The 15,792-nt window shown below is 29.7% G+C and overlaps 1 protein-coding gene across 1 annotated transcript; it reads right to left on the bottom strand.

Moving 5' to 3' along the window:
- Nucleotides 1–3,504: 3,504 nt before the first annotated feature.
- On the bottom strand, nucleotides 3,505–10,014 carry ARF3 (ADP-ribosylation factor 3). The gene is made up of 9 exons (XM_068607981.2): nucleotides 9,815–10,014; nucleotides 9,500–9,681; nucleotides 9,365–9,403; nucleotides 8,916–8,978; nucleotides 8,109–8,127; nucleotides 6,302–6,413; nucleotides 5,215–5,262; nucleotides 4,764–4,894; nucleotides 3,505–4,112 (listed from the first exon to the last, which is right to left on the bottom strand). The coding sequence occupies exons 2-9, from the start codon at nucleotides 9,600–9,602 to the stop codon at nucleotides 4,079–4,081; spliced, it is 549 nt and encodes a 182-aa protein (XP_068464082.1). The 5' UTR covers nucleotides 9,603–9,681; nucleotides 9,815–10,014; the 3' UTR covers nucleotides 3,505–4,078.
- Between the last annotated feature and the right edge of the window lie 5,778 nt (nucleotides 10,015–15,792).

The raw sequence follows: 15,792 nt of genomic DNA, 5'->3' as shown, positions 1-15,792 counted from the left end.
TAGAAAACATCATAGATGTACCTCTGATCACCATTCTTCAATGTGATAAGAATTCGCCCTTTTTCGGTCACTGGAACGAACCTGCCATCACCGAATTTCACTTTTGTGCGAAATGAGTCATCCAAATCTGCAAACAACTCCTTCTAACCACACATATGATTTGTGCAACCTCTATCCAAATACCAAGTCTGATTGTTTGGGGTTTCATTTGATGTGGCTGTCATTAGTACTGTATGATCACAATTGTACGTGATTACTGTCTTCTTGAACACAATTGGCAGCATAATTATCACCTTTTGATTTGCATAATGGCCACGTTTATGGCAATTATAACACTCAACATTTGATTTATTATAAATGCCTCCTCGTCCTCCGCGACCACGTTCCCCGTGCCAAGCGCCTCCATGATTCTAACCACCACGACCTTTGAAATAGCTACCATGTTTATGATAGGAGCTACCAATTGAGGCTTATGCTTGTAAAGCCTGTTCAATTGGTTTTTCAATCTTCAATTGGTTTTTCAATCTTATTGTCATTCATCCGCTGCTCATGCACTCGTAGAGAACCATACAATAACCTTACTGTCAGTTTTGAAATGTCATTCGCCTCTTCAATTGCGGCAACAACATGTTCAAATCTGGGAGTTAAAGACCTCAAAATCTTTTCCACCTTTTCCTGCTCCGGATGTGTTTCACCATTGGTCTTCATCTAATTTGTCAAGGCAATAACTTTATTTATATAGACATCAATAATCTTTGTGGTTTCCATCTACAACAGTTCATATTGGCGTCTTAGTGTTTAAAGACGCACCCTCTTGATCTTATCATCACCTTTATAATTGGTTGACAAAATTGTCCAAGTCTCACTGGCAGTTGTTGCTCCTTCTATTTGCTCAAACGTCACGTCATTCATCCCTTGATGAATGAGATACAAAGCCTTATTGTCCTTCTTCTTCTGGTCACGATGCGCTACTCGTTGCGCCTCAGTTGCATTAGCAGCTAATGCAAACACTCCACTTTCAAACAAAACTCTCATTTGCACACACCACCGATTGTAATTTTTTCCATCAAGGATAGAGACTGATAATTGGGTAGAGTTCATGATAATTGAAGGAAATAAGAGAAGACAAAAGATTGTAACAACTGATTGAACGTAATTGCATAAAATTGCAAAACTGATCTTATTCATTTTGATTCACTCAATCATATATATAATAATTACAATTACTGGAAGTTATAAACTAGGAATACTAACATGCCTGTAAATTGACCATTAATGCAATATAACGGTAAAATAATTTAAGGGTAATAAAATCTAAATTAATAATAATAAAATCTGAATTAATAACCAACATTTATCGTTCACAACATCAATACAATCTCCTAATCTCAAAAAGACTATCTTTAAGTCTAAATGGTTACTCGATATTTAAATTCACACCAAAATAAAATCTAACATACTAATTTATTTCAAGCTTTGTCAATATTTCAACTCAATCAAATTTTACTCTAAACCTCACCAACAATTTACAAATACACATCTCACTAGTCTAGCTCTAAAGTGATTATCTCAAATTCAGTAGCAACATAAGCAAATCACAACCGAAAAAAAAGCTAGTTTTTATACACCAATTCAACTTCTTTCACCGTATTTACATATTTTTTTCAACCAACTATTAATATCTACTCAATTCTTCTATTCTCAACTTACACCGACATTAACTTAAAATGAAATAACTAAATTAACTCCTCTTAACTCTTTTAAGTTTCTAAGAAAAATAATTTCAATACAAAACTATGTTTGGAAAGTTATAACTTGCTCTCTGAAAACCTAATTCACACACAAAAACACATACTACCAACTCATACTACTAGATATTACTATAATCAATTCTAATCTCGCATGCAAGACACTACAAGAAAATCATGAAATAAAAACTAATCTTATAGACAAAAAATAATTAGTTGCTATAGTGACTAAATTAGAGATCATTTTAGAAACTAAAAAAAGATTGGTTTCTAAATTAGTTTCTATTATTTTTAAATTGTTTCTAAATTGGTATCTAATTAGCAACCAATGTTTTTGCTACCAAATTTATAATCTAAATAATTGGTAGTTAAAACTTTGGTACCTAATTAGAGACCAATTTAGAAACTATTTAACAATAATAGAAACTAATTTACAAACCAAAAAAAAAATAGTATCTAAAATGGTCTCTAATTTAGTTACTATAGCAACTAATTATTATTTTTTCTCTAAAAATAGATTTTATTTCATGATTTTCTTGTAGTGTCTTGTATGTCTCGTAGGACATGTATTGGAGAAATGTCCAATTCAAAAAATACTATTCTAACATCATTTTAAAAAAGAAAAATACATTAATTTTCTAAAAACTCAAACTCATTGTATAATTTTTTAGTATGATTATAAAAATAAGGAACAAATCATTTTGAACCAGCCATAAAAAAAATATCTTTATACTAAAAAAACTTAAATATACTAATGCATATAAATCTTTATTGTCAATTTATATAATTCATAATTATATAATGTATAGATTTGTATTCCCGTATCATATATTTTTAGAGATTATATATATATATATATATATATATATATATATATATATATATATATATATATATATATATATATATATATATATATATATCATAACTTATAGAAAAATAATCGTTATAATTTATGGGTAAGAAATTGTGATAATTATATTTATGTTCTCATTTTTGTAAATGCTATAATGTTAAATTATATTATATAAAGTCTCAAACATAAAACTATAAATAACTAAAATGTTAATCCTTGATGAAAGCTTTTATAAAAAAAAATTTAAAGAAAATGTTAATCCCTAAAAATTTAGAACCATGAAAAGTAACAGGTGACAACCTTAAAATTAAATGATAATAACAATAATATTAATAAAAATAGACAGCCGCAAAAAAAATAACAAAAACAAAACTTCAAAAAATTATATTATTAAAATTAATATTTTCAAAATAATTAATGTGTCAATTTAAAATAATTGATACATTTATTTAATAAAAAAAACTAGTTTAAAAAATAGATACATACAGTAAATAAATTTCCAATTACTACTAAGAAAAAAAAAACTAGTACATGTCAACAGAGTATCAATGATGATAAAATTGAATATTTTAATTTATTATATATATGATTTAAAAGAATCAGTGTGATTTTAAACTTATTATACGGTTACCATAATGTAGAGTGCTCGACGAAGGTGAAGGTGACTGGGCCAAAAGAAAAGGGTGAGTTCAGCACTTCGTTCACACAAGAGATCCTTCTTCATTCTCGTCTTAGGCATTTCGATGGTGATGGTTTTTTTCATGATAAATATTAATTCTTATTCCCCTACTTCAGTGTTTCTTTTCTCCAAAGTCTATTTTTTTTGTGAATTAAAACTCTTCTTCAAACAAAATTACACATTTAATCTTGTTAAAAATACAAAAACAAACATGAAGAAACTTTTGCCCGAAATAAGGTATCCAATCCGACTTATAGTTTGAACCAAAAGTTACTTTTAGGTAGAAAGAATTTCAAATCCGAAATCCGAAGAAAATTGTCATATCATCCTAATACATTTTACATTAACTAAAAAATTGTTACCATGATTCACCTTGTCAAAAATAGCTTCTCGGTCCTCATCATGCCACCAGAGAGCTTTGAAGGTTTGCCATCATCAGCCGGTATCATTGACAAAACTACCTCATGGAATCATCTTTATGTCAAGCACATTAAGTGTAAACCCATGTAGCTCGATTACACAAGATTAGACGAGAAAATTTTCCTTAGAAACCATTCAGCTACTGCTATTACGGGAGCCAAGAGACTGGCTTAAAGATATAAAAAAAAAAACAACGAAAAGACAAACTGATGACCATCATTCACACCTTTAACTGTAAACACAAAACGGAATCAAACGCATGTGTACGAGCTTTAATAATCTATTATTATAACATCATTCACAGTGAAAGAGATACCAAAATACGCATGTCAACTTTCCTTCTGAATTCAATCATTTCACTGAAGCTGGACAACTTTAGCCACCTCCAGATTTGAGTGTATTGCTCAACCTATATAACAAGCTCACATCAATATTGCTCAAAATAATAACCACGATTTGTAACAGGTGTTATGTATTATAGTTAGAGGCAGTGTAATATCTCAAAGAAGGTATTATGTTAATATTGTGCAGAATAATTGACATCTGCAGATAAAAACCACAAGCAAATGATACAAATTCAGATTTTCATAAGACCAATATAAGCGAAGTTACCATTCATATTTCTAAACCTTAGTAGCTTCATATTTTCAGGAAAGACAAAAAAGAAGAACCTCACGCCAGGTCAGTGGCATCATATTATTAGATAGGGTTCTCTATCAGGAAACATTTGAACTTTCAATCTTACATATTTCACTCATTAGAATACATCCATTCAGGTCAAATGACATAAGTAACTTGACAGTCATCTATTAGAAAATAACACTTAGATCTGCACTTTATTCTATGGAGATAAGAGATCCATACAAATTGTTCTATTTTTTCCTTTTTTGTTATAAAAAATAAAAGAGCAAAAGGAAGGAGATATAAGGAGAGAGAAAATCCTAAAACTATAGAAAAGAAATGAAAACTAAAAAGCAATTATATAGCAAAGGTACCTAATATCTATTCATATTTCAAATCGTAATTCCCTTGAAACAACCTTCAATTTAATTTGACTTACCAGTCCAGGCCCTCAAAAAGTCCCTCTCCTTTTATTGCAGAAGTTTTGAAAATAGCCCATTGGCGATTTTTGATCTTGTGTAACTCTAGAGCCTCCGTCACTGCAGCATCATCAAGTGCACCAGGAAGGTCCTGTATGTATAGTAAAAAGAGACAGTTTAAAACAAATTTATACATTTATTTTTCAAAATTTCAGTTTTACATACAAGGTATATGGCATGGCATGCATATAATAATTAGGCACAACTTAAAACTATCCTTTTCCATCACAATGTTGTAGTTTGCAATAAATTTCAGCCAATAATAAACAAAGAATGTGTTGGAAAGTGTGTTGCTAGCCATTATCCTTCTACTAAGAATATCAGCTTCCTAACTGTTTTACATACCCATTATTTCCTTCTTATTTCCCAGGGGGAATACGAGAATCCAAAAAATATAGATCAAATTCTGACCTGTTTGTTTGCAAAAATGAGAACAACTGCACCTTTTAGTTCTTCCTCCTGGAGTAACGGTTCAGAGACAATTTTAGTATTAAGTATTATTTATGAAAACCTGAAATCACAATCATAGGCAATAGCCAGCCAATGCTATAGGATAATAGAGAACAGAATAAATCAACAAGTGTACAACAACTTGAAAACTACATTTAAAACTCAATTGAAAATATATTAATTTAAAATGATAAGTTAAAATCAAACACATCAATTATATAATTGTATGAACTTTGAGATGTGGAAACCACTTCAGAACCCTATTATAATTGCTAAACCTTCAAAAACAACATGGAACGATGCCACGGAAATCAATTTAATCCCAATTCTTCACAAAAGGCCATTTAGATTTAAATAACTTTTAAATGGTTTTATACTAAGTTTTCTAGGTGTTCCTCTAATAATTGTTCTATCCTATATCCATCCGATCATGTTGTAGTGAAGCTTCCATTAGTCTTCTTTTCTCATATCCAAGCCTTCTCAGGCTTGTTTGTATCATCTGTTTCACAATAGTTCAATTCCTACTTTCTCGAAACATTCATTCATTGATGATCTTATCTTTTCTTGTATGATCATTTATCCTGAATGAACTCAACATTCTCATCTTTGCAAAACTTATGTTATGCTCTTGTTCACTTTGTTTCTTAATATTCAATACCATATATCATTGATGTTCTTATGGCAATAGAACAAAATTTTCCTATTAGCTCAAGTGATACCTTTCTATCCCAAATAATACCTGAAGCATTACTTCTATTATCCTAAGCAATTGCTGAAGATTCACTGAACTAATAAAGCTTAAGAAATGCAACTTAGTATCACCACACTCTTACAATACCAATTACTTATGAGTACAGAAGTATTATAAGAAGTATCCAAACCAAGTTCTTAGATCAGTGTTCAAACCTAGATTTATTTTGAACATGTTGTTGTAAGTGCCACGTTCACATTCACACTTTTCTCATCCTAATTGTTCATAATACAATGGTCGTGATATATGTGTGTGAAAATAATTATACAAACAACACAAATTAGGAATGAGAAATACCTCAAGAATTGCATGGAACTCCTCCTTAGCTATCACAAGCCTATCAACGTCACTTGAATCAACAACATATATTATTGCCTGAGTATTTGGAAAGTAACACCTCCAATATGGCCTATGGACAAAATTTTAAAAATAATCAAATAAAAAAAGGTTGGAGAAAAAAATGGACATTTCATCTATACCATATATAAAGGCAATACAACATGGTTGAGTACGGTTTCTTTTTTATAGTTTTTCCCTTCAACTTGAAACTGTTACCGATCCAACTTAGCCATTTTCTATCCAACCTGCTCCTCCTCCCCCCCTATTAATTTTCCCATTTGTTGCTGCCTCAAAGTCCTCCTCTTCTTTTACATCTTACCCAGAAAAATAAAAATGCTGATTGACAGGCACAAAATGCCTATCTTTCTGCTACTATCAATTTCAACAATAGCCTTAATCCACTCAATGAGATCAATTATATGGATTACACAAAACCAACAAGCTTAGTTATATACCAACATCTCAAGAACATTATTCAATATGAGAGATTCAATTAATAATTTCCTCCAATGTTAGCTTCTCTCAACTCAACCACTTTTTACAAGACAAAGAACAATGTGAACCACTCCCCTCACCAATGTCTCCAATACCCTTTTTTACACATCTAAAATCATCTTACTCAATGCTCGATAGGATGATAGGTGTCTTACCAATAACTTATAGAATCCATAGTTTCAAATCCTAAATAGCAGCACAAAGCTGCTAGACCCAAAAACACTTTAGCGGGATAGCCACTATTTTAAAAAATTTATATAGGTTACAATATATACATATAAATTCTCAAAAATTATAAAAGTGCTCAAAATTAATAACTTTCACAATTAACAATAAAAAGTCAAAGATGTCTTAAACAAAACATACAAATAAATAGCAGCGAAAATCAAATACAAGTTTCCCATAGGAATCATCAATATTCATCAAAGGCCAAGTCTTCTTTAAAACTTTCAGTATTCATCACTATTAGATTTCATTTTTGGATAAAATCAAAAAGTATATTCCTCCCAGTAGCAGGCAGGGGTAGCTAGCCACTACAGCTAAGTATTTAAAAACCTGATACAACAATCATTTGGTATCATGACCCTTGTGTGATCGCATATCCCACTTAACACACTCTGAAAGCACAGCAATCTCAGTTACATAGTAACTCTCCCTATGGTTTCATAGTCAGTCAGCCCTAAGCCCGAGTGAAGGACGAGGGTTATGTTAGGCACTCAACAACCAATCCAAAACTTGTAGTAACCTTGAATATTTACACATATCAATCAAGGTTATATCCCATTTTATGGTTTGACTTTGACCCATTTAGTTTTCAATATGCAAGTAGTTTGTTCCATTATGATGTTATCTACACATACTTTTTTTCAGCCTATCATGTGACAAGTAATATAGAGGCAAAAAATGAGGTTGTCATTGGGCATAGAAACTCCTTGAAATAGTGCATTTTCACGATGCATGTGCTCCTGACATGCATTTTAAGATAACATGAACAGAAAAGACGTGTAGATGGCCATATGATTACAAAACAGCCCTTAAAAGCATAGATAGTTAAATCTCAAGTTGGCAGATTATAATTGAGCCAAGATACCAAACTACAGGGGTGAAACTTCATATCATATAGGAGTGATATAAAAAATAAAATTAGTAATATTATAGAAAGTGGTAGGTACTAGGAGCTAAAAGTAAATATTAGCTTAGCAGAACCAAAAATATTATACACCTACTACATTCAGTCAAAAGAAGAAAGAATGAAAGCCAGAGTGTTTACCTGATACTTGTTTGCCCACCTGTGTAAACAAATGTTTCACATTTGAATTAGCATTTGAAATAATCCCTCGTGCCATGGCATATTAAGTCTCAGGAAATAAATTCACATGCTTGTATTTTGTAAACAACAATGAAAACATGGAAGCCAACAAGTAATCTTTAACCAACAACACATACAAAGTAGATATATATATATATATATATATATATATATATATATACAAGGAAACACGAAACAGAAAAAGAAAAAAAAAAAAAAAGTAAGTGTATGGCCAAAGGAGGGCATACTTATGCAAACTAATTTATAACGTATTGCGCTCAACCAGTAATAAAAATAACAAAGTTCAAGTCTAAAACACGGCTATGCATGTTTACTTGTATTTAGCATGACATAGAATAATATCATGAAGAGAAAAAAACAGAAAACTTACAGAGGAACTGTGGAAGGGGGGTGACATAGACTAGATACCAACATTTTAAAAGCAACGGGTCAAACGAAACTTATAATATTTAGAAAAGGTAAAAGAACATTTAAACACTTTAAATTAATATATGTTCAGATATATTAGGGTTTATTTTTTGGATTAGTAGGAAACCATTTTTAATTAAAAGTTGTTGAGTATAAAATTTGAACCTTGCTCATTGATCGTGTTTGTAAATTCTAACTATACTATGGTCATCTCTATGACTCTAATGCTGGTTTTAGATGTTTAGTTCAACATAATCAGTGGTAAAACGAAGAAAACATATTCATAACAAATACCAAAATATACAGAACTAGCTGAATCAAGTTGACAAAGGTCGTTACCTAAATCCCAAACTTGAAATTTGATGTTGTTATACTGCACTGTTTCGACATTAAACCCAATAGCTGCATCAAATAATTTAATCAGTCACTATACAATACCATAAAAGCAGTGGAAACATTTACCAGCTGCAAGCACATACATATAGAGAAAAAAAATAACTAAAATAACAGCATTCAAATTTTTGTCTACAATTTTTACCAAGGAACGTACGGAACATCTTTAATAATTTAATATAGCAGACGCAAACAATTATACTAAATAATAAATGTGAGCGAGCTCATATATAAATATAAAGGAACCTAAAATTTAAACAAGATCGCTCATTAGTCAGTAATTTCCAAAACCAAAGTATTGTTAGCAACGAAACGAATAAAAAGTTACAAAGTAACCAGATAGAAAAGAAGGACGTTAAGATTTGGGTAAATATAAAATAAGATCGAGTACGAACTTGGAATGGTGGAGACAACTTCGCCCATCTGAAGCCGATCTGAAAAGGTAGGTAACAAAAATCAAACAAATCAGATCGTGAAACAGAAGATTCAAATTGGACGGTGAGGGAGAAGCGGAGAGGTAAGAAGCATACAAAGAATAGTAGTTTTCCCAGCATTGTCGAGGCCGAGAACGAGGATTCGAGCTTCCTTGTTACCGAAGAGAGAGGAAAACAATTTTGTAAACACTAATCCCATCTTCCGATTCGGCAGAGGGACGCTCACACAGGGCAATTGAAACTAGCACATCGATCAATTACGGAATGAAGTTTTCTTTCTGGAAAAAAAAAAGAAGAAGGAATGAGAATGAGATCAGATCTCGAAGCAGAAAGGGTAAAGCTGAGGAGAAGTGAATGTGAGTGTCAATTTAATTGGCATCCATGGTGGAAGGAAGGAAACGAGGACGATACATTGGAAACGCGGAGAAAGTAGAAGAATCGATTAGGTTCTGCGAGATTTCTGTGAGGGAAGAAACGAATGGAAAATGGTAAAAGAAGGAACGACGACGAAGAAAACGAAGATAAATAGTAAATGGTTTTGATTCCCTCGCCCTCCACCTTTCGGTTTTGGGATCTCGCACCTATAGCAACCCGTTTTCAACGAAACTGTCATTTCCTGCATTTAGAATTAGAATTAGCTTGCCACGATGAAAGTTGGGCCTAGTCCTGGGCCTTTCTGTTCCATTTCCAGAACAAAAATAGGCAATTTCTTTCTGCACCTCTACATTTTTCTTCATGCATCCTTACATTCTTCAAAAATACCAAAATTACCTTTTACAATTTTAGGTGTTTCCGGAGTAAAGGATATATTCTGGAACACCTTTTCTCATAACACTTTTTTTTTTTAATTTCCAGATTGATAAATCCAAAATTCATAAAACATGTTCCGTAAAAGATGTTTCAGAAATATTGTCATTTTTCAAAAGGGGGAAAAATAGTCTTCTAAAAAAATAATGAGTTGCAGGAAGAAATTTGTAGAGGTGCAGGAAGAAGTTGCCACAGAAATATTGGGAAATTTTCTTTTAGCAACCCATACTTTCTTCTTTTTATTTTTATAAGCGTAAAAAAAGATTAAACTATTTTTGGATAATATATGTAAAAAGTTGTTTTTGAATAATTTGGTACTAAAAAATATAATCTAAATTACACAATTTAGAATTATATTATGAATTCAAAATTTTATTATCCAAAATTTAAACTACGTAACATTTAAATTTTCTAAACCCTTCCTAAAAGTGTACGGAAAATTCATGGATTACATATTTAAGCATTTTTGTTCTCTTAACTTATTTCATATATTTATTTTTATTGTAGTATAATGAGTTGACTCATCTATTTATAAGAGTATAATCAGGATATTCATCTATTTTATTAACTATCAACCAAATTTAGGAAATTACATTATAAAGATAATAAATAAAAATAAAAGTATTGACTTATATAAATTGACAAAGAAATAAGTTAAACATCTAAATCATTCAAATATCATTGATCAACTTTATAATCTTAAAAAACAAAGTTTCAACGTCACTAAAAGTAATAAATAATTATAATAAAATAATGATGAATAAATTTATAAATGATTGTTGTTGGTGGTTTATGGATCAACACACCTCCAACCTGAATTGAGTTCGTTTAATCTATGGGTTAAGTGAATTGAGTTCAATTTGATTCACAATTAAAAAAATTATAATTTTCCAATTTGATCAGACTTTAATCCATGATAAACTGGGTTAACTCACTAATTTGAACTCATTTTTTAGACATTAATCTCTCTTTGAGTTAGGTTGCTTATTATTGGTGGAAAATAAAAGACACCGATGAGATGTGTTTGGATTGGCTGATTTGAAATTATTTAAAAGAGAACATGACACAGACGTGGAGAGTTCACATTTTTTAGATGAAAAATAATAAATTTATGTATAATAACAAATTTGTTCTCAAGTATATTTTACACTAATGATTAATGAATTTGGTAACATTGTAAAATAAGAGTTTCATAACATATATCAACTTATAAATCCATTTCATAATCGATTATACATTAAACTAGACTCTATTATGATCCAGTTAAATTATTGTTCATACAAACAATATTTTATTTCTCAGTAAAATGAATCACCTATAAATGCTAATCAAATTACATGTGTGCTAATTTATTATTAAAGCACTTTTAACAAGTAAATATCAAAATAAGACATTCTAATTTAAATTGATTATGGGGGCATGAATTTTGTTACAAATTATTTTTTTTATAGAAACAAACAACTATTTTAAATTAAACATTAAAATATGTTTTATTTATTTATATCATTTACGTCATGATACTGGTTCAAAAAAAGTAATTATAATTATTTTTTAATTACAAATTTTAAATACAAATATATAAATAAATGTATAAACTTTTATATAAAAATATTTTTTATTCAAAATTTTCACAATTTCAAGACTGGTGTATTTTCGTAAATGAATTAATTATACAATTTTGTTTACAGTCACATCAATCACCTAATCTATTCACTTTCAATTCAAATCCATTGACTTTCAACTCAATTTTCCTACATTCAAATAATCTAACTTTTCACTCTCTTTCCATTGGTTTATCTCTCTTTCCCCTTCCATCCTCATTCAAACAAAGTCTTATATGCTTTGTTTGGATTAGAAGGTGTGGGGGAGTGGAAAGTTGAGGATGAGGAGAGTTGAAGTGTGAAGAAAGTTGAGGTTGTTTGGATTGGAGTATGTTAGAATAGATGTGTGAGGAAAATTTATTGAAATTTGTGAGTGATGAGATGGTTGTAAGAATATTATAAATTATTTTGTATAGTAAAAATTGGGATTACAAATTTACCCTTGTATATAAAAGAAAAATAAATAATGATGAATATTTTTCATATTTTAGTTAATTAAAATAATTTTAAGTTTCATTTATAAATAAAAAATGTAAAATTGAAAGAAATCATGAATTATAATTTTAAATTTAATTTAATTTGATTATAATTTATTTTATTTTATAAGTGAATTTATTTACATAATTTTAATATTATATATGAATTTTTAAATTATGTTATATTATATATATAAATATATATAAAATTAATTTTAATAATGATTTTCATTATTAAGAATAACAAAATGAATATATTTTAAAAAGAAAATAGATATTTAGAATATAACATGAATATTAAGTAGTTGTCAAAATATATAATATAAAGTTATTACATTTGATCCGGAAAGAAATATAAAGACATGTTAATTTGTTTGTAATTTTGAAATTATGTAAAAATGAAGAACATAATAATGTTAATTAGAAAAGGAAAAGACATCCCCAATAATAACATTTTAATCCTTCTTGTGGAGACCTTCAAACGGTTTTTTAGAAGATATATCTTTTTCATCGGCAACGTCTTCAATGCACCATTTGAAAAAATTACAGCCTAGAACCATGCCACTTTTAATCTGTTTTGAAGAAAACAATAAAATTGAATAATGAATAAGTTTAAAATAACATTCTTAAGTTTGTATCAAACCTAATTGTATAAATTTTACCTTGTAGTTGGGACAACCCCAAAAAAATTTTCCAGCATTTTTTTCTGTTGTCGCTATTCTCAAAACAACAAACTGTCCACAATCACAAATAGGAGCAACGAATGCACTTGTGCTCCCAATAGCATGGGTAAAAGTACCACGTTTTTTGCATACTACAACTAGTACAACTAGATGACGACGTGTTCTGATACGCAGACATTGAATGGCACTTAACCAATGTTGTCAAAGTTCCGTATTAGGGTTTAGGGACACAAATATGATTTATGCATAATAGAAATAAAATGGTAAAAAAGTTGCATTCAAAACAATATGATTATGTAAATAAGTAGCATAAAACCTTAATATTAAATAACAATAACAATTCATTAATGTTCAAAATGAAAATTAGAAATAAAAATAACAATGACAATCACATAATGATAACACAATCAATGGCCTTGATGACATCGAATGTCATTCAGAGTATCCTCAATTCGGTCCATCCTTTGATCAACCCTGTCAATGCGGGTATTCATGTTTTGTATCCGGACAAAATTTGGGTTAACAATTCGGTTTGATTGGGGATTGGCGCCTCAGGTTAACCACCTTCAACATCTTGTGCTGGCAATTCATCCTCTTCATCATCTTCCTCGTGTGCATGATGAGACCTACCAAGTTGCCATACGCCATTGACCTGGAATATATTTAATTTTGTCATACTCTTTTTCCCAAAGTAATGATTCCATCCTAGCATTATTGTCAAAAAAATCTTTTGTATATTTGGTTTTTCTGTTTTTAAATTACTGCAACAATTTTTATAATCTTTTTAATAATAATATTTTAAAATAACATATTGATCTCTAATTTCAATCTATAAATTCAATTCATATCACAAAAATAACATATTCAAATTTCATGAAATTTTTACATTAACAATTAACAATGTACAATCTTATATAATCAATTTTCTTAAACATTCACATCTAAAATTAAAAACTCATTAACAACTACTTTAAAATAATTTAAACAGATTAAATTCAAAATAAAACTAAACATCCAAAAAAAAAACACATATCTCAAGAGAGCATAACAAAACCGCAACACAATGCAAGTCTAAGATTGATCAAACTGTGTATGGAAAAAAAATCATTAAAAAATTAGTTCAAAAAACATAAAATCATAAATATGGAAAATTAGAACCATAATCGATTATCACCCTAGTGCAAAATAGGACATAATCGATTATCCAAATCTTTATGGCACATAATCGATTATGCTTCTAGTGCAAAAACGACCATAATCGATTATCTCACGGAAATTTTTTACACATAATCGATTATGTGATGAACATAATCGATTATGAACTATTTTTTTCCACATAATCGATTATGGCATACACTCATTTTCAGTGATAATCGATTAAGAATGAAACCAAACTCACACACAGCTCACCTGAGGTCACAAACGAAGAATCAAGCGCACTCACGACCCTCTCCAAGCTCTCTATGTATGTGCTTTGTGAACAACCGAATTGTCTCTGCTTTGTGAGGTTTGTGAGATTTGTGAGCTTGGGAACCACATATATATTGTTGGAGCTCTTTATTACCCTCTCTCACCAACTTGCCTATGCATTTATTGAGCTTTGAACTTGGTCAAACAGATTCCTGACTTGTTCAGGAATCTCATTTGCTGCTGAAAAGCTTGTCTTCACAGATGCGCATGCATGCTTCACGTACAATGCCCACATACGTCCAAAAATAAAGTGAGGGCACAAATGATATTTCACTCCATCCTACATGGCACTCACTCCCTCACCCTCTCCTTTCTCTTCACTTCTGAATGCTCTCTCATTTGGCCTAACTTTCACCTCACCCTCACCCACACCCTCAACCATGACCAGATCCAAACGGGGGTGGCACTCCACATCCGTCTACGGCTACAGTGCCACCCCCCAATCCAAACAGGGGCTTGGGGTGTGTTTGGATTTGGGTGGGGATGCGTGAGGATTTGAGAGAATGAATGTGTAAGGATAAAAGTGTAAAGAAAGTGAGGTTGTTTGGATTGAAGTATGGTAGAGTGAATGTGTGAAGAAAACTTATGAAAATTTGTGAGTGATGTGATGAGAGAATTTTTAATTTTTTTAAAAGTGTAAAATGATATTTTACAAATTTACCCTTACCTATTAAAAAAATATAATAATGAAATGAGTTATTTTTGTTTAAAAATAAACAACTTTCCTATATTGGTAAATTTAAAAATTATAATTAGAAAAAAATATGTATTCAATAAATTAAATAAAGACAGAACTTCAAATAATTTATTAAAATATTAAACATGTACTATAAAATTAAAAAATAAATTAAAAAATAAATAAGATCTTATATAAATAAATAAAAAATATTATTTTTTAATATTAAAAACCATGTAATAATGAAAAATAAATAAAAATTTCAATAAGAAAACAAAAGTAAGTATAATGTAATTAAGAATTGAAGAGAATTTCATAACAAATTATTATCAAATAAATTATAACTCATAAACATAATAATTATACACAAAAATATATTAATATAAACACAACAAATAAAATAAAAACATAACATCAAGTAAATTTTTAAAATATTAAACATATATTATAAAAATGGAAAATAAATTAGATCTTATATAAATAAAAAATACTATTTTTTAATGTTAAAAAAACTTAAAGTAATGGTAAATAAAAAAATACTACAAACAATAGAATAAAATAAATGAAGGTAAATTTAAAAATAACACATACGGACTTAATTTTCCTATATCTCTTCATTTTGCAGGGAGAGGATACCACTGTTCACATGTATATCATCTCCTTCTCATCTGCACAA

Source organism: Phaseolus vulgaris, chromosome 3 (genome assembly GCF_051622355.1).
Source record: "Phaseolus vulgaris cultivar YP4 chromosome 3, ASM5162235v1, whole genome shotgun sequence".
Lineage (NCBI taxonomy): Eukaryota > Viridiplantae > Streptophyta > Magnoliopsida > Fabales > Fabaceae > Phaseolus > Phaseolus vulgaris.
Note: the sequence above shows the minus strand (reverse complement) of the source record. Positions and strands in the feature narration are given on the sequence as shown.